At 46.3% G+C, this 27477-nt stretch overlaps 1 protein-coding gene across 26 annotated transcripts in view; it reads right to left on the reverse strand.

Moving 5' to 3' along the window:
* The window catches only part of MAP4K4 (mitogen-activated protein kinase kinase kinase kinase 4), a 174747-nt gene extending 148505 nt beyond the window's left edge, over positions 1-26242 (reverse strand). For 6 of the 26 annotated variants that reach the window (XM_027128775.1, XM_027128779.1, XM_027128777.1 and 3 more), the window contains exons 1-2: positions 26045-26233; positions 25633-25698 (exon numbers count right to left, since the gene is read on the reverse strand). In XM_027128775.1, the coding sequence (XP_026984576.1) occupies positions 25633-25698; positions 26045-26101 (123 nt within the window). In that variant the 5' untranslated portion in view covers positions 26102-26233. Of the gene's footprint in view, positions 1-25632; positions 25699-26044 lie in introns of all 26 variants that reach the window. The other 20 variants (XM_027128766.1, XM_027128772.1, XM_027128770.1 and 17 more) reach the window with 9 other exon arrangements.
* Positions 26243-27477: the final 1235 nt, after the last annotated feature.

Below are 27477 nucleotides of genomic sequence, written 5' to 3' on the forward strand. Positions count from 1 at the left end.
CAGCAGAGCGAGCCCGGGGCGGAAACCGACCAATCCCCGCAGCCGCTGTGGACCCAGATCCTCAGCTTAGAACCGGGCGCTCCTCAGGGTAACCTAGGAGCGCTGACAGACCACCCCGCCCAGGGGGCATCCCCAGGACAGTCCAGCTTGAGTCCCTGGGGATTCGGCACAGTTATCAGGTGTGTGGGCTCCTGGTGACTGCACTGCGCAGGCCAGGCCGGGACCCGCTGCTTCACAGCAAGGATCAGAAGCTGCGCAACGTAATCCCAAGGAGCGCGAGGGTGAGAACGTGAGCCCACGGCCTTTGCTTCAGACTCCCCAGCGGCGGCCTCGCCCTGCGGAAAACCAGGGTCAGGGCTTCATGGCAAGGAGGTCTCGTTAGGATGTAGAAAACAAACTTACGGTTACCAGGGGATGGGGGAGGCGGGAGGCGGGATAAATTGGGAGATTGGGACTGACATACACACACTACTATACATAAAATGGTTAACTAACAAGAACCTGTTGTAGAGCACAGGGAACCCTACTCAGTACTCTAATGGCCTATATGGGAGAAGAATCTAAAAAGAAAAAAGACTGGATAGTTGTATACGTATAACTGATTCACTTTGCCGGACACCTGAAACGAACACAACATTGTAAATCAACTACGCGCCAATAAAAAGGTTTTTTTAATAAATAAATACATAAAAATACCTTAATTAAAAGTAAAGAAAAGAAGGTGGTCTCGTTAGGACCTCTGTTTAGCAGGTGCAGCTGGAGTTAGGGAATGAACCAGCCAGAGGAGCTGCCGGGAGCTGGAGTTAGACCTACTGTCTTGCTGACTTTGACTGAGTTTTGAGGGAAGAGGAGAAGAGCAGAGGGGCTCTGCCCGCTGGGCACCTGCCGGGGAAAGTTGGAGGAAAGCATCCCGCAGCTTCACAACAGCCCTACTCTATGTGAATTATCACAAAAAAACAAAAGCAACCTGCCACCACCATCCTTAACACACGAAGACATTCCCCTGCACATTGCCTCCCGGCGCCTTCTCACGCAGTCAGCCCCACCCCCACCACCCCCACCCCGCCCCGCGCGCGGCGTCCAGGCAGCCTCCCTCTCCTGCACGGATATGGAGGAAAACAACGCGCCTCTCCCACGCCACCGCTCAGACGCAGGGTCTGGATTCTCAAGGCTGCTTTAGGGGGTTACCTTTCTCTCAGGGCCTCCCATGAAATATGGACAATTTAGGTTTTCCTTTTTAACCATAGAGCCTACTGACATGTTCTAAGGTGGAAATTAAATTTCAAAAGCGTATCTGTAAGATGGGAGTGTTACTTGTCTACTGTTTAGATGGCTGGGAGAGCTGAATTCATAGTAGGAAAGCTCCAATGATTAGTGCTAAAGGCAGTCCAGCTACAGTACAGAGCTTTCAAAGGACAGAATTTTAAATATGGTTTTCATTAATGTGACGCATAGAAAAATCGAGTATTAAAAATGCTGTTCTCTAAAGACCGGCCTGATGCAACAAACTGCAGAACAGCATATTAATTCTGCCAAAACCAGAAATTCCGCAATAATTCCACTTGCTTTCCAAATTAAAGCCTAAAGACAGACAAATCTAGTAATTATGCTCACATTAAGCAAACAGTAACAAAAGGTGACTGAAGTAATTAGTTTGGATATCTGAACTTTCAGGAAGCACCATCTGAAAGTCAAAGGAACATGACAGAAAGCACCATGTTTATCACAGTGCCTGCATGTAACAGTCACGGGGTAAAAGCGTATTTTTTTTAATGAGTAAGAGGAGAGAAAGCGAGAGTGTCAAAAGGTCATTTTAGGCAAAACCGTCAAAGCCCTTTTGGCAATCTCCTCCAAGGCTGGTTCACCTCGTAAGTAAGCCACTGTTCCCTCCAGCTCTCTGGGTCCTCTGGGGGTTTTCTGGGCAAATGAGGGAGGGGGAGCTAGAGGTTCTCTCCAGTTCTTTCCAGAACGACCATCCTATGTTTCTGAGACATCAACATAAAAACCACTGGCCTCACCCACTATCCCCACAAAAGACACACACTTAAGGACAACTGTGCCTCACATCTCTCCGCCCACACCCATTTCTTCCCTCGTTTCTTCCTCCACAGCCCTGACTCTACATCTGCAGGCTGTACCCACCCTCCATGCAGTGGCCCCGCTTCCAGAGCTGCCCTCTGCTCGCTCGCAGCCAGGGCTTTGAATGTTCCTATTTCAACAGTGACGCTGTCTACTGCCTGCTTCCCAATTTTGCAAGACAACAGGTGATCAAGAACCAAAAGGCGAGTCTCTCCCGAGTTCTCCACTTGATGAGATTCACACCTGCCTCCCCGCCCTCCAACCCCAACTCAAAGCCCACCTGCCTTCCGGCAGGCCTGCGCTGTGGTCTGCAGCCCCCCAGGGCACCGCGCCGGCAGGGTCTACTTCACTGGAAACTTGCACCGGGGCTCAGCCACAGTGCCCAGCCCCCGGCCACTCCGCAAGCACCTCACCCAGAACTCCGCTCATTCCTTTATCCTCTGAAACACTTCCTGTGGTACCACGAAGTGCACTGCAAACTGAAATGGAATGAGAATCATAATCGGCTTCCTATTCTGACTTTTATCACGTCACCATATCACCAAACGGGGGGAGGGGGGAGGGAGAGCGTCCCACTGCACTGCTTTCAATCCAGACAGAGAGCGAGAAAGCACGGGGCGGGGGCCGGGGGGGAGTAGGGGCAGGGGAGACCCCAGCTCTCTGGGACCCTAGTCCAGACCAGGCCACAAGGCCCCTCACTGCTCACCTGTCACCTACAGGGTCAGGCTACGGAATCTCCAGAAGCCTTCCCTACATCCACATCCTGTGGTGGTGGCTCAGAGCAACTAGGATCCCAACGGAATGTCACGGTCCCTTCACAGAATCATCGACCCAAGTAACCCCTGACACCGCACAGATCCAACATAACCCCGGCCTGGCTGGGCCACCCTAACAGCTGTGCTCCAACGTAATGCTAAATCAGCTGCCGGCCACCACCACCTCCGGGAACCTCGCACTACGTCCTAACTACCCAGTGTGACGCTGCTGTAGCACCACCAGGAAGCGTATTAGAAACGCAGACTCTCAGGCCCCATCACAGACCCGCGGAACGACCGTCTACATGTTAACAAGCTCCCCAGTAGACTCAAGTGCACAGTGAAGGCTGAGAAGCACCAAATGAGGCACAGAAAACTGGGGGGAAAGGAAACTTTCAGGGCAGGAACGTCTGCCCTCCTCTGCCCCTCGCTCCCACCCCTACTCCCACCCACCCCTCTTCCCAGCATCACCCAGGGCCCCAAGCCCTCCCGCCTGGTCACACCTATGGACCCAACCTGCCAATACCCTGGGAAACAGTCTGGCAAACGGGTAAGTGCTAGACTTAAGTCAAGACTGAAAGGCCTTAAAGCCCAGTTTCTCCACTGCCCACTAGCTATGTCACTACAGGCAAGTTACTCAACCTCACAAATTACTCGTATGTGACCTAAGGATAAAAATGAGGAAACATATACACAAAAATCTCGTGGAGTCAGTACTCAAGATAGCTATTATTTTTTGAACACACTGTCAAGATGTCCCCTCTTTACTAATTCAAATAAATCATTTTGGTTCCAAAACTCCCACGAATCTGTCCAGCCTGCAATGTCAGCATTTTCTCTCTTGTGAGTCTCCACCTGTCCATTTCCATTAATGTATACGATCACCTTACTGTATCAGAGGCTAATGAGCCCTCACTGAGCTTAGCACATCCTCATTCTTTTCTAAAGCCACCAGAATCAGTCTGCGGAATACCATCAACTCTCAAACACTGCAGAAGGCGTACCCCAGACACTCCCCACGTGTCTGACCCACTGAAGGGAAAAATCAATTCACGCAAAGAAATTAAGCATCATAGTAAGAGGGTCTTAACCTCAGGCACTTAACCCTCAAATCCCACCATTTGTTTTATTCTTCCTAAGAACTGAACTCATCTTCAAACTTCATCTTCTGACACGTAACCACATCAGACACAATCTGGTTCATTTACCTGCAGATGGATCTCACTTCCCCTGCATAATCAGCATTTTGGGGAAGGAAGTAAACTTCACTTACTCTCCTAAACAGCCAATGAGAAGCCTGCCAACTACAAGGTGGGGATGCATGACTTCCTCCAGGCCCGACTCTCATTTCCTGTTGAGCTAAGAAAAGCAGGTCTAGTGTTGCCACACATGAATCGAGGCATTTGAGCTCCTAAAACCATAGCCAACACAGGACTTATCCCTTTCCTATTATCATCCCATCCAAACACACAGATAAAAAATCCTAACTCCCAGCTGTAAAACAAGACATGTGGTAACACTGCAATTAATGGGTGATGAGATTTTTTTTTTAACATCTTTATTGGGGTATAATTGCTTTACAATGGTGTGTTAGTTTCTGCTTTATAACAAAGTGAATCAGTTATACATATACATATGTTCCCATATCTCTTCCCTCTTGCGTCTCCCTCTCTCCCACTCGATGAGAGACTTTTTTGTAAAATGAAGATATTAAAAAGGTCAGCGTTATCTCTCCATCTCAATGCCGAAAAATGGAATCTTCCACAATATCCAAAACCTTCTGACTCTTCCTTAATGAAGGACAAAGGGAAGAGAGAGAGAACTGACACGACAGAGAAAACAACAGGGCACTTAAGAAGTTTGCCAGCCCTGGACTCACACTCCGCAGCCCCTGGTGAGCTGACCGCAGCTGCCTGGGGGCCTAAGGGGCTGGAGGAGAGACCAGCAGAAGAACCACCGTGCAGAGCCTGGTCAAGCCCCAAGTGCTGACCCTCAGAATCCTGAGCAAATAGAATGATGGTTGCTTTAAGCCACTAAGTTTCAGGGGTGGCCTGTTACCCAGTAAAGGCAACTGAAAGAGGCATTTTTCACCACCTGATATATTTATTTTGTGTCTTCTTAAACTCCATGAAAGCATGGACTGTGTCTTTTTTGCCAATTCTGTATCTCCATGCTCTAGAACAGAGTCTGTAGTGATCTGGGCGGGGCGGGGGTGGGGGGTTGGACATGCTACATAACGGAATAGAAGACCACATGTATTTCTTAGTTTTAAAAACTGAAATTCCTAATTTATTAGTTAATAAACCATTAGTACTTACGAGCACAAAGTTATTTCCTTCTAAGAGGAACTGTGGACACACAAAGAGGCACCAGGGAGGCACCCACACGAGGAAAGACCATGTGAGGGCAGAGCCAGACAGCAGAAACCAAACCTACCAACACCATGACCTTGGACTTCTAGACTCTAGAACCATGAGAAAACAAACGTCTGTTGTTTAAGCCACCAAGTCCATGGCCTTTTCATGTGGGACCCCAAGCAAACTGGTACAGGTGTGGGGTTCACTTACGTTTCTTCTTATGGTTCTCGTGGCCCCATATTCTTACCACATTCTCTGAAAAACGAAAAACTTACTGAGGAATTCCTATAGAAGAAACGTTGGATGGCAAGTAATTTTTCAAACTGATTTTTAGCTGGGAGGAGGGGTTCTGGTCCCATCTCTGTGACTGACGAGGCCTCTGATTTGGGGAGGGGTCTGGAGTCTCTTAGAACAAATCTTAGACCCATTCTTTTACCAAAGTTTGAAATAGATCATCTTCAAGCCTCCTTAGAGCCCTAACATTCAACAACTACGTGTGGACATAATTGTCAGAGTGGTCAAATGAACTCCACGAATGATTCTTAAAAGGAGTTTTGAGACTTCCCTGGTGGTGCAGTGGTTAATAATCTGCCTGCCAGTGCAGGGGACACAGGTTCGATCCCTGGTCTGGGACGACCCCACATACCGCGGAGCAACTAAGCCCATGCGCCACAACTACGGAGCCTGCGCTCTAGAGCCCGCGAGCCACAACTACTGAGCCCGCGTGCCACAACTACTGAAGCCCGCATGCCTAGAGCCCGTGCTCCGCAACAGGAGAAGCCAACGCAATGAGAAGCCCGCACACCGCAACAAAGAGTAGCCCCCGCTCGCTGCAACTAGAGGAAGCCCGTGCACAGCAATGAAGACCCAATGCAGCCAATAATTAATTAATTAAATTTTTTAAAGTTTTAATTCCCATTCTTATTCAGGGTTGGTTGATATCAGTGATGAACTTCACAGGAAGCATAGTTTTCCCAGTTTGCTGATGAAATCAGAGTTCTTACAATTAGCTACAGAAGGCAGTTGTGGAATATATTTCTTACAGTCTTTTGCGGGGAGAGGGGCTTTCTTGAGGGGGTTCTTTCTTCAAAGAACCTCATTTGAAACAAGATAATTGTGTCCCTTAAGTATAAACACGTTGCAGAGAGATGGCATAATTTTCTCAGAGTTAAAGTTTATTTCTCAACAGTTTCTTCACAAGTAGAGGAAATGCATTTTAGCAAAAGCTTCCTTCCCTGTAATTTACTCTGAGCAAGTTGCTCAGGTGAAACCTGTGTTCTGGGTAGTTCCTCTTTTGCTAATATTTATGAACAAGCAGTTTAAAAAGTTAAATAAAAACTATGTTTTGAGAGTATACAAATAATAAGTGTTAAACTAAATCTGACAAGACCATTATTTAACGTTCACGTAGCACCATCAGATTTCCAAAGTGGCCTTGAAGTCACTATGGTTTCTAAGAGCATCACCCTGGGATGGATTTGAGATTCATCTGCATCGTATGAGTGAGGCTGCTAAAGATATGCAACAACCTGCTCTGTCCCAAGGCCAGCTGAGTTTCAGCGTGATTGCAATGAAAAGCTCCTTGGGTATTTGTCGCTTCTGGTGATAGAGGCAGGAACTTTTCCATTTATCGTTGTCAAACTGAAATGCTGGGCTCACAGTGCACATTTTTCCTCCTAGATGAAATGCTTTAAGCATACCAAAGACTTTGGTTTAACAGAAATTTTTGATTAATCAACACTTGAGGTTCAAGGCAAACTATTTCTTAGTGGTTCGGAGCCAGGGTCTTTGATCTTCCTTAAGAAACATACTTCTTTATACTTTTCTGATAGTGATGGTATGTTATCTAGGTATGTAATTTGTACGTATTCTGGAATAGACTTTTTACAGTGAAAATTTCATAAGAAATGATAAAATAATCTAGGTAGAGTTGTTTCATATCTGGATAGCTTGACTTGGTTCCATTTCCTTACATGGTTTATTTACATTCTCCTCTTCTATGCTATATGGTACTTAATTTATAAAGATTTTGAAAGAATTCAGTGACATTATCAAATTATTCCTTAATGCATTTACAAGAGGAAGAGGAATCGAGACACTCTAGATTCGTTCTCTCACAAACATAGCAGGGGGGCAGTCGGGGGGGGGGGGTCTACCATCTGTGTGATATGGACATGCGTATGAAGACATTAGTCTGCAAAACAGAAAATCTTTCATCATGAGAGGAGTTAAGTCTCAATTCACAAAGCTTGTGTCAAGTGCCAAAAAAGTGTTTGAAAGTATGTGCCAGGGTCAGTCATTAGTAAAAAGATTAGCAAAATCAGCAGGTCCTTTTTTGTTTTTTTTGCGGTACGCGGGCCTCTCACTGTTGCGGCCTCTCCCGTTGCGGAGCACAGGCTCCGGACGCACAGGCTCAGCGGCCATGGCTCACGGGCCCAACCGCTCCGCGGCACGTGGGATCCTCCCGGACCGGGGCACGAACCCATGTCCCCTGCATCAGCAGGCGGACTCTCAACCACTGCGCCACCAGGGAAGCCCAGCAGGTCCTTTTGAAGAACAACTTTGGAGAACTCGCTCTTCCCAATTTCCAAACTTCCCGCAAATCTATAGTAATCAAGACAGTGTATGGGCTTCTCTGGTGGCACAGTTGTTAAGAATCCGCCTGCCAATGCAGGGGACACGGGTTCAAGCCCTGGTCCAGGAAGATCGCACATGCCGCGGAGCAACTAAACCCATGCGCCATAACTACGGAGTCCGCATGCCACAACTACTGAAGCCCACATGCCTAGAGCCCATGCTCCGCAACAAGAGAAGCCACCGCGATGAGAAGCCCGTGCACTACCGTGAAGAGTAGCCCCTGCTCGCCGCAACTAGAGAAAGCCCGCACACAGCATAGGATAAATACTGAGATCAATGGAATAGAATTTAGAGTCCAGAAATTTAAGAAAGAAAAAGAAAAAAAAAAAAAATAGTTCAGAAACGCTCACATTTAAGGTCAACTGGTACCAAAACAAGTGTACCAAAGCAAGCGTACCAAAACAACTAAGTGGGAACAGAATGGTCCTTTGAACAAACAGTGCTGGGCCACTGGATATCCACATGCAAATGAATGGAGCTGCACCCCGACTTCACATTTTACACAAAAATTAACTCAAAGTGGATCAAAGAGCTAAACTAAGAGCTAAAACTTTAAAATTTAAAAGAAAAACAAAGGAGTAAATCTTCATCATCTTGGCTTAGGCAGTAGTTTCTTAGATATGACACCAAAAGCACAAGCAACAAAAGAAATAAATTGAACTTTATCAAAATTAAAAACTTCTGTGCTCTAAGTACACCATCAAGAAAGTGAAAAGTCAACTCAAAAGAATGGGAGAAAATTTTTGCAAGTCATACATCTGGCAAAAGACTTGTATCTAGAATACATAAAGAACTTTTACAAATCTAGAAGTCTGAAAAACAAATAACACAATTAAAAATGTACCAAGGATCTGAATACCATTTCTCCAAAGATATTCAAATAACCAGGAAGCATATGAAAAGATACTCAACATCATTAGTCATCAGAGAAAAGCAATGAAAACCACTAAAATGAGATACGACTAGGTTGGCTGTAATTTTAAAAAGACAGATAATTTCAAGTATTGGCAAAAGGAGGTGGAGAAACCAAATCCTTCATACACTGCTGGTGGGAATGTAAAATGGTCCAGCTGCTTTGGAAAACAGTTTAGCAGTTCCTCCAAAGGAACTGAGCTCCTCTGTCATTACCACATGACAGAAATAGTTCTACTCCTAGATATACATCCAAGAGAAATGAAAATACAGTCTATACAAAAACTTATACACAAATGTTCACAGCAGCATCATTCCTAATAGTCCAAAAGTAGAAACAATCCACCTGCCCATCAACTGAATAACAGGTAAAATCAGTATAATCCACTCAATGGAATATTATTCTGCAACAAAAAGAAATGAAGCACAATACATACTACAACATGGATGAACCTAGAACACATGCTAAGTGTTCACAGAACGCAAGTTGTTTGATTCCATTTATATGAAATGTCCAGAACTGGTAAATCTATAGAGATAGAAAGTAGATTAGTAGTAGACTGGGGCTGAGGTGGGGGAAGGGAGGAAGGTAGTGATAGGAGGACTGGGATATGCAGTTTCTTCTCTGCAGCAACAAATCTGTTCTAAAATGTGGCTACGACTGCATGATTCTGGGAATATACAAAAAGCCATTGAACTCGACACCTTAAATAGGTGAACAGTGTGGTGTTTGAATTACGTCTCAATAAATCTTTTTTTTTAAGTGGTGTTTTTGAAATCCAAGGTTGTTCTCCTACTCACTACTATTCCCATCAAAGAAGTGGGGAGGGGTTGTTTTCAGTTTGTCGTGTTGCTGATGCCTCCTAATGAATGAACAGCTGAACATCTACTTCTGGCCAAGATGGTGTTAACGGGGACTGGATATACCTTTGCACTTGAAACAACCAAAACAAACCCATACAAAATTTACAAAACAAAGGTTTTCAAGAAACTGGACATCAAGCAACGAAGAACAGTGATCCCTGAGATAAGAAACTAGACATCAAGCAATAAAGAACAGTGATCCCCGAGATAAGAAACAAATGAGGCGAGTCATACGACTGCCTGAACTTACTCCCTTTACAAAGTTTTTGGGCACAGCACAGGGAGAGGAAACCCAAGCAGAGCTCAGCAGACTCCCTTAGTTAAGGAGCAGGAGCTAAGAGTCCAGGTAAACCTAGACAGCTAGAGCTCCGGTGAGAATACCAGAAATGAGAGCTACACAAAGAGAAGAACCGCCAGGCTCTGCAAAGCGTCCCCTGTATGTTCACCCAAGTAACGATCAGCACATGCAAAGGAAACTACCAAGGCTGGGGGGAAAAAACATTCAAAAGGATTGGAAGGAACAGTGCAAGTGCTCACACGGATGGAAATAGTGCCTGTTCCCACTAAACAAATGGAAAAACTCATAAATCATGGGCAACTGAGAACTCAGAGAGGTCTTGCCTGAGCAGTGGGATATAACTAGCATTAGACTGAGCACTGATCCAGATCTCCCTAACAAAAACCATAAAAGCAAGACACAAAAGGATCAAGTTATTTCCATGTAGCTTAACTGCACCCCAGAACAAAGCTCAAGAATACTTATAGGAAGCACCCAACAAGGTAAAGTTCATGTCTCACATCCACGCCGAGATTACCAGACGGGAAAACATAACCAACAGTGACGACCATCCATCGAAACCAACCCAATGCTGGCATAGATATTAATCATAGGCAAGGACACTCAAGCAGCTATTATAACTGTATTCAACGCAATACTGGCATAGATATTAAAACTATAGGCAAGGACACTCAACCAGCTATTATAACTGTATGCATATGCTCAAAAGCAGAGATCTAGAAAATATTTTTAAAACACCCAGATCTTCTAGAGATGCAAATACAACACCAGAGATGAAAAATACGTGGGATGGAATTAATGGCAGAGTCCACGATGAAAAAGAAAGTTAACATGAATGCAGAGCAGAAGAAACTAACCAAAATGAAGCACAAAAAGAAAAAAAAAAAGATACATCAGTGAGCTCCGAGACAACTTCAGGTGGCTTAATAAACATTCAATGGGAGTCCCCAAGACCAAGAAGAGGGAAGAGAAGTGAGGGGGGAAGAAAAAAAAGAACTGAAGAAACAGCGGCCAAAAATCTTCCAAATTTTATGAAACTTCTAAACGCACAGACCCAAGCTCCCAAACCCCAAGCACGAGAAACGTGAAGAGAAGCACACCAGGGCACGTCATAATCAAATTGCTCAACACCAGGGGTAAACGGAGACTCTTAAAAGCAGTCAGGACAAGAAAAAAAAAAAAAGACATGTAAAAAGGAACAAAATAAGAACAGCAAATTTCTCAGCAGAAACAATTCAAGTGAGACAACAGTGGAGTAACATCTCTAAGACAAGGGAAAAAAATAGCAACCTGGAATTCTATACTCAGCAAAAATTCTTTCAAAATCAAAAGCACAAAAATTTTCAGACATACGAAAACTGAAAGAATTCATCACCCAGCAGACCTGTACTATAAAAAATGACAACGTAAGTCCTTCAGGCAGAAGGAAAATGGTACCTGATAGAAATACGGATTTACACCAGGAACGAAAAGCACCAGAAATGCTAACAACCACATGGGTACATGTATTAGGGTTTTTTCTTACTATTTATGTCTTTTTAAAAGATAGCTGACTGGGCTTCCCTGGTGGCGCAGTGGTTGAGAGTCCGCCTGCCGATGCAGCGGACGCGGGTTTGTGCCCCGGTCCGGGAGGATCCCACATGCCGCGGAGCGGCTGGGCCCATGGGCCATGGCCGCTGAGCCTGCGCTCCGCAACGGGAGAGGCCACAGCAGTGAGAGGCCCGCGTACCGCAAAAAAAAAAAAAAAAAAAAGATAGCTGACTGAGCAAAAATAGCACCAATATATTTTGAGGTTTATAACATATATAAAAGTAAAATGTATAACAAAATACTATAAGGCCAGGTAGGGAGAAACAGAAGTGATACTACTGTAATGTCCTTATATTACATATGAAGTATTTACGATTTGAAGGTAAACTGTGATAGGTTACAAGTATGTACTGTAAACCCTAAAGTAATGTATGAAACAATAAAGTAGAAGTTACAGCTAATAAGCCAGAAAATGGAATCACAAAAAACACTCAATTATTTAATTCAAAAGAAAGAAAAAAGGGAAAAAGACAAACTACCAAAGAGACAAAGTCCTCAGTAGAAAGAGCCAGAAAGAAATGAAAGAAGAAAGGTCAAGGGAAAAAAATCAACATCCTATGTAAAATTTAGCATTTTAAATCACTTTTTTCATATAGTAAGTAAAAAAGAGAATATATATTTTCAGCTAATTGAGTAGCAAACTGATGAAATGTCTAATTCAACCTTGGGGTTGATGACTGACAGAGGCCTCGTTTAAACAAAATAAAACAAACTTTTTTTCACATTTTGATGGCTGGCATTAGCAATTAAAAAGGTCTTTTCCAGTGTGATTAGAGAAAGGTTAGAAATATTTCACTCGATATTAAATTTTTTTCAAAAAAGCCCACAAGACCATTTTACTCAGTAAGCTCGGGAAAAGAAAATTACCTTTTATCTGTATTATCAAAAAGCAGATATATAGCACCTAAAAAGAAATGCAAAACCTCATCTTTGAAATCATTTCCTTGTATAACCTGAACTCCAGAAACTTATTAAAAGCTATCTGAGTATCCTAAGGCTGTCTGTACACCAGTGATCCCATTTCACAGAGGTCGCTTGCAGCCCTAAGGTCGGCGGTCCGGCGGGTAACCATCCCACCACGTGTCCCCCCCTCTCTGGGCCGTCCGTCTCCAAGTATGAGCACCACGTGTTGCTCACAGGACGCCCTGAGGTGTGATGAGAGCGCACTCCCCACCCTTCTCTCTACGGGGATGCTGAGGGTGCTCGACCAAGAGCTGCTAACTCCTAACTCAGGACAGTCCGGACGCCACACCAGCAGCAGACAAAGGATGCGAGGCCTGCCAAGAGACAGACGCTCCAGGCAACTGACAGGGGCAGGCAATTACCATAATCAATGGAACACACCCCTCCTATCTCTATTCAGAGTTCTATTAACCAAGATGAGGAGCCATCAGCTCCAGCTGCTCACCCATCTCAGCCTCAACCAGAGACTCTGAATCTAAACCATAAAGCTTCACTGCGTACCACGTGTCCACCGTATCAGGTCCAGCTTAGCCATCCACTCCCACGGGCCGCTCTTCCCCATCTGCAGTACCCTCCTCCTCAAGCTACGTGCTGCACAAGGCACGCGCTGACCGCTCTTCTTGTCCACTGCCACCAGCAAGGAGCCTCGAGGGATGCCTGGCACACGCCGTCCGCAGCGAGCTCTGGAGTAACAGGACTGAGAGGAGAGCTGCCTAGCAGAGCAGGCTCAGATATCTCACAAACAGCGACACACAAACCAGATACTAAGCCCCCAAGTCACTGAAGAGTAAAGAGCTGAACATTCACAAGTCTTTTCTGGCAACTAAGGGAAGGGGCAACAAGAGCGGATGAGGAGCACGTGGACACACGGAGATGCCAAGTTCAAACAGGAGAGGCCCCAGAACTGCAGGCAGGCCCCGCGGGTGAACGAACACACTCAGCGAATCCTGCGCCACCTGAGCCACCCTCACTGCCTGACTCGGGTCCCAGTAACCCGTGTGTCCCTTGGACGCACAACCCTGACTTGGGTGATATTCAGTCTTTGACTTGAGGTCTCCAAACTGAATAGTCAGCAAAACTACACGGCAACTACAGAGAGGGTCCCAGAGTTACTGCTGGGGCAACGGTTCTGGCTGTCAACAGTATTCAGTTAGTATCATAAACAGGTAAGAATATAGCTCTAAGTATGAGAATTTTCCAGAAGTACACTAACATTAAAGTTAGATTTGATCTGAATGCACTGAAGCCCCCAATAAGAGATATGATGAATTGGGAGATTGGGATTGACATATAAACACTAACATGTATAAAATGGATAACTAACAAGAACCTGCTGTATAAAAAAATAAATAAAATAAAATTCAAAAAAAATTTTCTTTAGAATGTAAGATGAAAAGAATACTCTAAAAGGTACACCTGAAGAAAATCAAATGAGCAACTGTATTCCCCCATGTAACGCAACAAATCATTTATTTAACTTGGTATATGTCCTTCTGACCAAAGATACTAGATTTTGTTTTATTTTTTCAAATCCCGGTGAGTCAACAGCTTCTGTCTGAGATAAAGGAAAACTCCAGTCTTTAGCATCACATGGCAAAGGGCTGACTATTGACAATGGAATCCCCCAATAAAATGTGAGAAGGAAAAACCGGTTTGGTCTAGTTCCTGATACCAATGACCTCACTGATAGTGAACAGTTTGTCTTTATGGCGATAAGAAACTGTTTTCAGATGTTTCAAGAAATGACCTAAATGCAGTGATGACTAATACTAAGAGTGGGGAAGGTAAAGGTTTCAGGGAAGCAGAGACAGGCGGCCGTGTCATCAGAACCGGGAGGTGTGGAGTTATGCTGCCGAGAAAGGGGTAGACCCCAGCAAACACGTGCCCCCTCTTTTCTCCTGCTATGTAAGGCTCCCAGGTGCAACTCTTCCGAAAGCATCTGAGATGCGAGGCCCAAACACCTGCTGAAGGCACTCCTCCCAACAGCCAAAATCTAGAAACAACTGTGACGTCCATCAGCTGGCGAACTGGTGGACAAAACACAGCCCGTCCATACCCTGGACACCATCCAGACATAAAAAGGAACAAACTACCACGCTCAGCGGCATGGACAAACCTCAGAAGCATTATGCAAAGTGAAAGGAATCATACACCAGCGACCACACGTGGCATGATTTTATTTATATGCAATGCTCAAAAAAGGCGAATTTATAGAGACAGAAAATAGACGGCGGTTGTCTGAAGCTCTGGGATGGGACAGGGGTTCACTGTGAAAGGGTAGGAGGGATCCTGCTGGGGCGATGGAAGTGCTGGACACTGATCTGTGGGGACAGCTGTGCCACTCAGTACATCTACTAAAAACCCTTGAAATGCAGGCTTGAGGCGGGTGAATTCCGTGATATATAAAATACACCTCAATAAAGCTGTTTAAAAAAACAAACCCGTTGAACAAACTTCCGTGTCTCCTGGAGGCTGGTGTGGGACAGCAGTGAGCCTGGGGATGCCCACCCAGCACGCCTGCATGGCCCCCGTCCCTGGGTTGCATCTCCCACTTTAAGTATCAGCCCTAAGGTGCTGCTCCACTCCTGTTTTCATTTTTGTTGTTGGCATTGCTGTTTTTGTGTTTACTGCTCCGGATGAAAAGTAGCCCACGCCTGAACAAAACCACAGGTGTGAAATCAAAGATGCAACTTCTAATTGACTCCTGGTCTGGGGGACTGATCACATGAGTCACAGGGGTTCATTCCCATAAAAATGATTATGAGAAGCATAAAGAGATCAAGGGGAAGAAATGACGGCACAGATTGTTACTATCAGGTTTTGACCGCTAAAATATGGATGGAGCAGGGACTTCCCTGGTGGTCCAGCAGTTAAGACTCCACGCTTCCACTGCAGGGGGCACGGGTTCGGTCCTGGTCGGGGAACTAAGATCCTGCACGCGGCAAGGTGCGGCCAAAAGAAAATAAATAATAAAATAAAATGCAAGAAAAAAAACGACTTAAAAAAAAAATGGAGGGACTTCCCTGGTGGCAGAGTGGTTAAGACTCTGCGCTCCCAATGCAGGGGCCCCGGGTTTGATCCCTGGTAAGGGAACTAGATCCCACACGCGTGCCGCAACTAAGAGTTTGCATGCCCCAACTAAGGAGCCCATGTGCCTCAACTAAGGAGCCGACCTGCCACAACTAAGACGCGGTGCAACCAAATAAATAAATAATTTTTTTTTTAATGGATGGAACAAAGAGAAAAAGTTATAATCTAAGTGCCCACTGAGGGGACACCAAAAGTGAGGCAATTTGCACAGAACCCTGAGGAGATCCTCATTTGGAAGCAACTGATACCAAATGAAGTATGAGGCTAAAATGAGGAGAGGGGACACGTGGTGGCACAGCGCCCCAGGCCCCCCCTTTCTCTACCTCACAGTCCAGGAAACCAGAGGCTCAGGCCCTGAAGAAGCTGAAGGAGAAATGCTCCAGATGTGAGGACAGGAGGGAAAGCGGCAAGCCACAGGGCTGCAAAGCTAAGATATCAGACGGCACATCTCCAGCCTCCTTCCTCCACCTGAGCCCCACAGGCCAATAAACATGCACAGCCCCCAAGCAGGAAAAGCTTCTGGGTGTTCTTCTTAGAGAAACCCCAAAGAAAAGCCCTTCAGATGTTCAGCTGGGGTTCCCCATCCACGAGAATATACTGGGCCCACCTGCACTCCCTAAACTGAATTACCAGCAGTCAGCAGCCTCCAAGTCACTGCTAGTGCCTCAGTCAAATACGAGCAGAGTCACCCATCTCCAAGTATTTAAGGACAATCTTCAGCGTTAAAGACAAAGACCCAGGACTTCCCTGGCGGTCCAGTGGTTCGGATTCCAGGCTTTCACTGCCGAGGGTCCAGGTTCAATCCCTGGCTGGGGAACTAAGATCCCGCATGCCACATGGCATGGCCAAATAATAAAAAAATAAATAACCCAAATAAACAAAGAGGAAAACTGAAATCTGGAGGAAATTGGGGGGGAATACCGGAGACACAAGAATACCAACCAAAAGAAAATACCTGTATCTACACTCAGTATCCTCAGAGAGATTAGATAAATTCACGAAGGAATAGACGCGTTTTTTTAATTAAAAAACTGAGAAAGAGGGCTTCTCTTATAAATTAAAAATATGACAAAGCTAAAAATTCAATAGAAATATTGAAATGGAAAGTCAAAGACATTTCATAACAGTAGAACAAAAAGACAAAAATAGAGGAAAAGATAAGAAAATAAATCAAAGAGGTGACTCACAGGACTTTCAGAAAGAGAAGGCAGGGAATTTGGAGGGGAAGAAAAAAAAATTTCCCAGAAAAAAAGGGCAGCTCCTAAGAAAAAGAATTAACCAAGCACCTGGAACAGCGAATGACAACACAAGACACTCATAAAATCTAAGAACACCAGGAATAAAGAGAATATCCTAAAAGCTTCCCCAAAGAAGTTTAAAACAGGTCACACTCAAAAGACCAATGACTTCAAAATTCCAAGAGAAAAATGAATATTCACCCTAGAATATTTTCCACCCACTAACATATAAATCCCACGTAAAGGAAGAACAAAAGCATTCTGGGTCATCCAAAGACTTAAAACCTTTACACCCCAGGCACCCTTACTTACAAAGCAACTGGAGGATGTGCTTCAGGAAAGAAAGGCAGTACACCAAAAAAAAAAAAAAAAAAAAAGACTGTGGCATCCAGGAAACAGATGGTCCAGGAGCAGAGCTATGCACCAAGGTGGGAGGCCAAGCATACCTGGCCAGCTCCCCTCCAGGGAGAAAAAAGCAGAATCTACAGGTTATCTGAAACAATGAGTCATCTAACGTGTTTAAGTGTTTAGAAAAACTGTTGATAAAGGCTGAACTTTGCTAGGTACTTGATATTAACTTTCAGGGCATTTGAGGTGGAAGGTAATGACAAGTACATGGAAAACTAAGCAAACGAAAAAGGCAACGCAAGGGGGAAGGAGTGTTTAAAAAAGAAGATGTAATCATATTAGATTGCTTGGCTCAGAGATAAACAGTATAATACAAACAATTATCATTGTAACCCCAAATTATGATATACTCATTTAAGGGAGGGGGACAAGTATAATAGCTGATTCTTCACGTGGGACCACACCAGTAGTTCAAGAACTGTAACCACCGTCCCAAGAAGTCAGTAAGTGTACAAAACTGACAAATCAAGGAACAGCCACGTAAGCGAATAGTTTAGAAACACAGCAGTCAACTTCCAATGGAGCAACTAAAAGCACTGAAAATAGATGTCGGGCTTCCCTGGTGGCGCAGTGGTTCAGAATCTGCCTGCCAATGCAGGGGGCACGGGTTCGAGCCCCGGTCTGGGAAGATCCCACATGCCGCGGAGCGGCTGGGTCCGTGAGCCACAATTACTGAGCCTGCGTGTCTGGAGCTTGTGCTCCGCTACAAGAGAGGCCGCAATAGTGAGAGGCCCACGCCCTGCGATGAAGAGTGGCCCCCGCTTGCCACAACTAGAGAATGCCCTCGCACAGGAAGGAAGACCCAACACAGCCATAAATAAATAAATTAATTTTTTTTAAAAAGACATTAAAAAAAAGAAAATAGACGTCCCTTGGGAATAGGACAACTCCAGGTTTTGATAAGAGAACTTTAGTTTGTCACCTGACTGCAACTATGTGCATTCCTAACTTTGGCAAGTGTTTGAAGGTCCTATCTGCCATATAATGAAAAGAAAGTTTTTAAGTCATAGCACAAAAGTGGGGGCTTTTTCCTTTTTAATAATTTAATAATTAGTTAAGATTAAAAATTGAATAGGAAAACCTGTCAACACTTGGCCATATCTGAGATACTTGCAATGCCCCAGGGATGGAGGGCCAATTCCGCAGAAAGAGGGAAGCAGCCTGGGCTCCAGCTCCCTCCTCCTCGTGGACAAGGCCCCCAGTTCTCTCGCTAATGCAACACATCAGCCCAAGGGCTCACAGAGAGCCCTGTGCAGACTCGACCCTGCCAGTTCAGGGCTCCCGCAGGTCCGCTCTGCTGACTGGGGTACAACCAGGTAGATTCAGAAACTGACGACTGCGGAAAAACTTTTATAGCAAGTTGACAGGGTGACATGATGTCCTTTGATTCTAATAACAAAAAGATGCTGTATATAGAAATGGATAAACAACAAGGTCCTGGGAATTCCCTGCCAGTCCAGTGGTTAGGACTCCAAGCTTCCACTGCAGGGGGCCCGGGTTCGATCCCTGGTCAGGAAACTAAGATCCCGCATGCCACGCGATGCAGCCAAAAAAAAAAAAGAAGAAAAACCCCACAAGGTCCTACTGTATGGCTCAGGGAACTACATTCAATATCCTGTGATAAACCGTAATGGAAGAGAATATGAAAAAGAATGTGTATATAATATGAAAAGAGTGTGTAATATATATAACTGAATCACTTTGCTGTACAGCAGAAATTAACACAACATTGTAGGTCAACTGCACTTCAACAAAATAAATATTAAAAGAAAAGATTCAGGCTGGCATTTTCTGTGTCTATTTTTTCACCTCGCTTTTCTGGTCACGTGTTTGAACTATTTCAGCCCTGCGGAGGCTGGAAAGCTCTCTGGGGTCGGGCACATGGGCTGTGTCTGGGTGGAGGGCCTGGGGAGACAGAGCCATCACAGGATGGTACACATCTGATGTTACACATCTGGCACGCTGTGTCCACCCCGTCTTCCCTGCACTCCTGGAGGGTAAACACACTGCCTGCTTCCTGCACCGTTGTGTGACCAGGCAGGCAGGGCCCAGCTCGGGTAGCAGCACAGTGAGTACTGTAAGTGGCAGGAAACCAGCCCTGTATGGTTAACTGGTGTCCCCAAATTAGTTCTAAGTTCCTCACAATGCTATGCAGATGTCAGAGTTTCTAAGATCCCAGTTTTTAAAACTTTTGAGAAGTCCTAAAACTTATCATTCTGTCCTCCCTTTTGAAATTCTGACAGAAAACAGGGCCTCGCAACTCTATCCCTGCCAACACATCACTCACTTCTCTTCTGAATGATGCCAGCAGACTTTTATCACCGAGCCAGCCTCCTAACAGAATATCATAAAAACCTAAGACTCTGGCTGCCACGCTGGTCACTGGTAATATAACATTGCCCTGGTCTCCGTTCTCTTCCTGGCCATCCCTCCCTAAGTCCAAAAAATGTATCCTGATTCAATTCTTGTGTTATCATATTATTACAGCAAAATAACTGTCAATCAAATCTTCCAAAAGTACTATGTAATCTCTACCCCCTGATAATCACGTCCCAGTGACTATGTAATCAGGTCCCAAATTACATATTAAATATATCTTAATATTTCAACACTGGTAATTCAGAGTAGTATTAAAACCAACTTGAATTCACAAAAAATCTGTAGTAAATATTCAAAGCAATTATTTGCAAGTACTTTACAGGATGACCCACAAGCCGCTAGCTATATATCTAGCTACTTGTGTGAGAAACAAAGTTTTTAAAACACTGATTTTTAAAAGGTGAGGTGGTGACCTAATATTGTTTTGACCCGTAAAATTATTACAAATTCTAAATAGGTAGTGCTTGATACTGAGAACTCACTGTAAATTAAGTTCTTGACTCCGATACAGTGAATGGCCACACAGTCAACTTTTGTACATTTTCCTTTATAAGATGAGAGTGAAGTTTCCAGGGTATCACGTATCAGTGCTGCCCTCTGGGCAACAGTCCTGCTTCGGCACCGGAACCACCTGGGTCTGAAAGCAGTGCACTTGCACGATCATTTACATGCACTGCTGTCTGCCAATTTGAATCATTAGAATAGAGAAAAAGTGAAAGCACTGTTACTAATGATAAGAAGCACAGGCATCTAAACTTAGTGCAGCTGAGAGATGGAAAGCACTTGATGCTCTGAGGGTGGGCAGTGTCTTGGCTCAAGACTCTGTTCACAACCAGGTGCAAGTATTTACTTACTAAGAAAGCAAAGAAACAAAAGACCATGTAAGAAATGCATGTGTCAAAGCACCCATCTCTAGGCTAAAATGTATTTTAGTTTATAATATTTTTAGTTCCCTGGGAAGGAAACTCCTTAGGTTATTCCCTGGCTTGGCACACCTGCTCAGGGATTCATTACCTCCAGAGCAGGATATATTTTTTCAGAAATCGTCTTTGCTTTTCAAAGGCCAATCCACAAAAATCTATGAACACACACACTGTACCAAAAGTGCCCCCAGATAATGTCAATATGTAGAAACAGACATAGATCCAAACTTGGTCAAGAAAAAAGGCAAAATACCAAGCTTGCAAGCTATGCAAATAAACACTGTATTACAGAGTTTCAAGCAATAAGGAGTTAAAAAACTATCACGAGCAGGGTTATATCTGCTGGTTGGTTTTTCTGCAAGGCTTCTGACGTTCCTGATTTAGTTTAGGGCCAAAACAGTTTTTGGAAGTTTGGGTTGATATTTTTTAAGAGAGCCACACACACCTATGTGTGTTCAACAGGGTTGGTTCATCCCCCCTCCCTTAACCCAGGGTCAGAATCCTTCCAGCGTGAAGGGACTCTGTGTCTCAGAACAAGTCCGTACATGCCACTCAGAGGCCGATCAAACCTCCTCCTAAGGAAAACATCTAGTTCTACAAAATTTATTTTGCCCCAGTGGATGTCTTTACCTCCATTTAAGAACAAGAGGCGTCACCCTGACAAAGCAACATTTGCGGAACGCCCCTCCCCAAAGTTTAAGTGCTAGCCCCAAAACGTTACGAAGATGATCTTTAAAAGCTACACAATTTACATGGCAATCGAAAGCAATTTTAGCACTTGCACAAATCCCAAGGCTCCTCCTAATCTAGCAGGCAAACAGTGGACCCGTTTAAAGGGTCACACCAAAGCCTGCCGAGAAGGAGTGGATTTAGCAAGGAGGAAAGCCCAAGAATTCACCCCAACACTCTTCTCTCTACTGCCCTGCCCTGGCCTTCCTTCCCCTCCTCTCTCCTAGACCACTGCCCCAGGCCAACCACCGTACCTGCTCCTTCCCCAAAGTTCCCCTGACCAAGGCTCCTACCCCCAGGGATCCCCAATCCCGACAAAGCTTTCAATGGCCCCTCAATGCCAGGGAATGATGGACCTCCTCGATGCCAACACGAATAACCCCTCCCGAGATGCCCACTACCCCCAAGCCCTACTACCATTCCCAAAGGTCACCCTCAGCCCTTTGGCCACACATACCCCCCTTTCTTCAATAAAAGAGGGGGACAGCATTAGCACAGCGCCTAACAGGTGGCCGACTCTCAGGTTAGCTCTGCTTACCATCTTCGGGCCTAGCGTAGCCTCGTCCTCAACCTTCAAGGTGTCCAGTCCACCAAGGCCCTCTCCTCCGAGGACAGGGTCAGACAGGGTCAGAGTCAAGGTGCTCTCTCCATCTGGCCTGTGAGTAAGCCCTGACTCGAGGCAGTGAGCCTGCTGGATTCTCAACTCCCTAACTTCCCCTCGGGCCCCTACCATGCCATTCCAGATGCAGGATTTTCCCGCCTTTAGCCAAGACATTTTGGAACAGTGGCCACTGGACGCTTGCAAGATGCAAAATAACAGTAGCCACCCCAAGGAAAAAACAAAAATGGCCAAATAAACGTTAAAAATAACAAACTCCAAAAACACAGAAACAAACTTTGATCTATCATTTCTGGTTTGGACTTTTCACATTATCGTTTCTCCCTTTGATGAAAATAATTAAAATTCACTGTATCTATTCAACATGCACAAGATCATCTTACAGACACTTCTTTTATAAATATATGGTACTCTGAATGAAACCCTGTGAACAGAAATTCACAATTTTTTTCACATTTTATGAGCATCCTTCCCTATGATCCCTCAGAAATCTAAAGCAAAAAATAAATTTCTCTAAATAGAATACAGCCTGTGTCTCAGCTCCTTTTTTAAAGGTAAAGTTACATACTGTTCAACTATACCCAGACTATTTACCATTTTTGTCAGATGGAGAAAATTATAAACTATCCCCAAGAAAGCCATTTTCATAGAACATATCAAAACTCAGAAAACTCCCTCTCTCGACTCATTCACTTCATGTAACCATAGTCTTCTAAAAATAAGCAACCACAATCCCTAAAAAGGTTCATAGAAAAAACAAAAAATAGAAAATATAACAATGAAATAAATTAGGACTACAGGTTGTTCAGCTTACAGGTGTTTCACCTAAAGTTATGTTTAAAAAAAAAAAAAAAGCTTCTCTATAAAAAACAAATTAGACACAAGTATTTTCCAAAATCTGATGCTAGTCACACTAGTGGATGTTTAGCAACAGTAAACAAATGCTACAGTGTCAATAATCTAATCCCAAAACCACCATATGCAAATCGTACCAACAAAATTCCTAAACTCCTAGGCATGACGTAAACGGTTCTAGAAAGTACACATTTAAAGAGAAGAGAGAATGGAAATGTTAACTGTCTCTGCTATTGCCACCACCTCTAAGACTAAACTTCCCAGGATCAGTTCATAAATATGAAAGAGCTTCTCGTGATAGTAAGAGAATATGTATGAGATAATCAGGAAAATGTTCACACTGAACATCTGAAGCAAGCTTATGGTCACCGAAGGGGGAAGTGGGGGGGATCAATTAGGAGTTCGGGATGAACATATACAAACGACTCTACATAAAATAGATAACCAACAAGGGCCTACTGTGTGGCACAGGGAACACTACTCAATATTCTGTAATAACACGTAAGGGAAAAGACTCTGAAAAACATAAACATATATATATAAAAATATATATATATACACACACACACACACACACATACATATGTGTCTATATATATATAAAACTGAATCACTTTGCTGTATACCTTACTAACACATTGTAAGTCAACTATACTTCAATTTTTAAAAAAACCTGAATATTTGATAGGGAGGAATTCGTTTTTTTGGTGTGAGAACAGCACTGAGACTATCTAAAAAACAAAAAAAGATACATACTGAAGCATTTATGGGTGAAATGGTATCTGGGTTTTATGTGAAGATAATGGATGGAGAGAGGGAAGACTACAGACAAAACCAGATTAGTCACGTGCTGGTAACTGCTAAACTGGTGATCTCTCTCTCCCTAGTGTCTGGTTCAAATTCTCCATAATAATAAAACAACTGCAGGCGAGCAAAATCTCAAGCGCTCCTGCTCGTGATCGTACGGCTCGGTTGCACAGATTGCTTAATTCCTCGGGTTTGCATAATTTGAGAATTTCTCCTCAACTGTACTGACTTTATAGGGAGAGAGCCAGAGAGCCGGGTCACTGCCACGATCCCCAAATGTCGGGGATCCCAACTTCCCCCAAATGTTGTGCTCAGCAAATCTATCTCAAAAGACTGGGGGAAGAGGGGGTGAAACCGAAGGGGGAAGGAGGAGGGGAAACCCTCGGCAGTGAACCCGCCCCACCTGCTCCTATAAAGAACCCCCAGCTCTTAAACCCTTTAAGACCCGTTCAGGTTTCACTGGCTTCTGGTTTACTTCACCAGCCTTCACATCCACGCTGACCAAAGAAGATGCAAACAATCCAACTACTGTGTAACCAGGTCAAAAACAAGCTCTGGCTAGTTCACTTGGACGAAGGCACACTCACTACTCGAATCTGGCCAGAAAAACTGGGTTAGAAAAAACCGACTGGTGCTTAAACAAACACTGGGGCTCGGGAAAGAACATCTTTCAGCCAGTTAGCAGACCACTCAGGGAGTTGCAACACAATCTTTTCCAAAATTTTCCAAAAGCTTCCAAATTCAGTTGAGCCCGGCAGGCTGAGCTCACAGGGCTCTCTTTCAAATTCAAAAATCTGGCCCTGGCCCCAACAGTTAACCAACAAAACACATGCTGATTCACTTGAGATCACCTCAGAATACTGACTCCATCCAGTTCAGGCCACAGGCCGGGACACAGCCCAGGCCAGGGGAAGTCAGGGCTGGGGAGAGGCTTTCAAGAGATAGATAAACCCTATTCTCAGAGCAGAAAACAGACAATGGGATCCACACTTAATTTGGGCGAAGAAAATGTCTACAGTCAGCTTCCAACCCCCCCCCCTCCATTTTTAATGAGACAATGACAATTCTTCACAGCAAACCACAAAGCCCTGCTTCATAAGATTTTTTTTTTTTTTTATTCTATCCCAACCTTGTACCCCGCTAGAAAACACTACTAACAGCTACCAAACACCCCCGGTGCAGATAACTTTGAGAAAGCGTTCAGTAATAAGAAACAAATCAGGAGAGGGAGAATTTCACGTTCTGTTTCAAACGTTCAAGGCCTGCGCCTCCATTACCTAGAGCTGCTCATAAACTCTAGAATGTGCGCTGGGTAAAATGCGCAAAACGGGTTAGTCTCACGAGGTGTCAGCTACTCAGAGCCGACTCGGAGTCTCCAGATTTGTTAGTTTCATTTACTGTTGGGGGCGAGGGGGCAGGTATGAAAAAAAAAAAAGAGAAAGACCTGGGGTGCGTGTAAAGTCTGGGCACCCTCTCCACTCCTGGGCTTTGCCTCGTTTCTGTTTCAATTACACACCTGTCAAACAGGTTATTCCTGGAATTCAGACCGTATAATCGTCACACTGTAATTCTTCCTGCTCCTGTTGCCCAAACACACACCGTTCCCCGGTTCCCCAAAACATGTACCCATCAGTAGAATGCACGCTGCTTATAAAGGAGAAGCAAGCAGCACCGAACTACGCTCCCTGGGCGCCTGGCGAGCATTCAAACGAGGGAACACGAAGACAATTCTCAAGGAAGCCAAGGCAGTGTTTTGGGATAATCACAAGCAAGGCCTGCCTCTACTGAATTTTAATTAACACACCAACTCCGAAGGCCAGATCTGGGAAAGACGGGGAAAAATGTAGGTTGTCGGATGCAAAAATGCTTTGCCCATTTTATGGGAGAAAAGTGCATGCCTAAGAGTGGAGCTTATTTCCTTAACTGAGAGCCAGGAAATGAGGTCTTTTCAGGCCAGTGTGCATATAAACTCTGCTGAAAAACAGCGGGACGGCGAGGCGAGACCCCTCTCCCAACTTCAGCCGAGCGGCGTGGCCGCCGGGCGGCGGCGTATCCATCAGCCTCCCCGTCGCCCCCGGACCAGAAGTTTCAACCCGTCCCCGGGAAACAAAGGAGGCGCCCACACCGACCTTATAGACTTGTCCGTAGGTGCCATTTCCCACCACTTCCACCAGCTCGAAAATCCCAGCCGGATCCTGGAGGAGAAGGAGGGGAGGGGTGAGCATCGGAAAGCAGCACAACAATGAATAAAAGAAGCGGGGCAGCTGGAGAGAAAGGGCGGCGACCACAGAGGTGGGCTTCGCCCGGCGCGGTCGCCGGCGCCCGAGAGCCGCGATGGGGGTCGGGGCACGCGGGGTCGGGGTCCCGGGCGGCGGCTCCGGCGGAGGGTCGCGCCCCGGGCCCCGCACCCGCCGACGCGGGCAGACAAAGGGGCCGCCGCGCCCGCGGCTCTGCCCGCGGCGGCGCCCGAGCACCCGGCCGGCCAGGGCGCGGCCCCGGCCCCCCACTCCCGGCTCCCCGCGCCCCGCGGCCGCCACTCACCCGCAGGGAGGACAGGTCGATGTCCACCAGACTTTTTGCAGGGGAGTCGTTCGCCATTTTCCCTTTTTGGCACCCAAAACCCGGCCACAATCAATCGGTCTCTGGTGTGTTTCTGGGAGTCGGAGGCCCGGAGGGCGGCGCGGGCCCGCGGGCGAGGCCGGGGGCGGCGGGCGGGCGGGCGGGCGGCGGCGCTCACTCCATGGCCGGGGCGGCCGGCAGGACCCCGGGCGTTGCCCGCGCCTCAGGCCCCGGCCCCGCGCCCCGCCGCGCGCCTGCACGAGCGGCCCGGACCAGGGGCCGCGGCGCCACCGAGAGTGGAGCCCGGAGCGCGAGGCCGCCAGACAAAGATGACCGGGAGGCGGAGGCGGAGGCGGGCGCGCGGCGGGGGGCGGCGGCGCGGGAGGAGGAGACACGGGACACCGAAAACGTATTCTGAGGAGAGCAAACAGCTCCCCCTTTCCTCCTCCGGCAGGAAAAGCGGGCGGAAGCGCGCTCGCGCCCGGAGCCGGCCCGGGCTGGGGGCGAGGGGCGCGGCGCGGCGTGAATATTCAGCAGGGGTGGGGCCCGGACGGCGGCCGCGCGCGGGGCCGGGTGCGCGGGGAGGGGCAGCGGGGGGAGCGTGGGGAGCGCCCGCGACAAAGGGAAACCGGTCCGGACCCCCGGGCGGAGGGGCGGGCCGACCCCTCCCTCCCGGAGCCCCGCCCCGCCCGCCGCGCCCAGCTCCGCCAGCATCCCCGAGGCGGAGGGTCCTCCCGGCCCCGCCCCCGCTCCCGCTCTTCCCATCCCGTCCCATCCGCCATCGCCAGATTCTGGCCCCTTAAGACCCTCGCTTCCGGTTTCCCTACCTGGTTTTCTTGTCCTTTCTCTTCTTTTCCGGGCTAAACCGGTGGCCTGATTAGGTTGGGGCTTCACTGAGCATCACTCGGCTGCCGGGTCCCGCCCGAGACTTTCAGCGGAAACTGAATCCAGAGCAGCTCCTCCAACTGCCTTGTGCCGAGGAGCACCTCACTCAGTAGCTGCGCACTGTGTCAGGGGCCAGGAGTCCTAACCCGAGTTTTGTGCCTAGAGATCACTGAGGACCTACAGACGGGCTTCTTACGGCAACTCTGGAAGCTAGTCAGCAGTTAGGTAGTTTCATCCTGTTAAACAAGAATATATGGTCTGCACAACGGTCATTGTTATCACTATCACCCCACTGTCCAAAACTTTCAATGGCTCCCTATTCCCTCACAGCGGGTTCTCAAATGTGAGTGCCCGCCCGGGAATCACCGAGAGAGATCGTAAAAGCATGGATTGCCGACCCCACCTCCAGACTTTGTGATTCAGCAAGTGTTGGGTAGGCCTGAGAACTTGAATTTCTAACAAGTTCTCAGACGATGCTGAGTTGCTGTTACAGGGATCACACTTTGAGAACAGGGGCCTCTTGAAAATCC

The sequence above is a fragment of the Aethalodelphis obliquidens genome, unplaced genomic scaffold (assembly GCF_003676395.1).
Source record: "Aethalodelphis obliquidens isolate GAN/ISIS:26980383/991018 unplaced genomic scaffold, ASM367639v1 scaffold35, whole genome shotgun sequence".
NCBI lineage: Eukaryota > Metazoa > Chordata > Mammalia > Artiodactyla > Delphinidae > Aethalodelphis > Aethalodelphis obliquidens.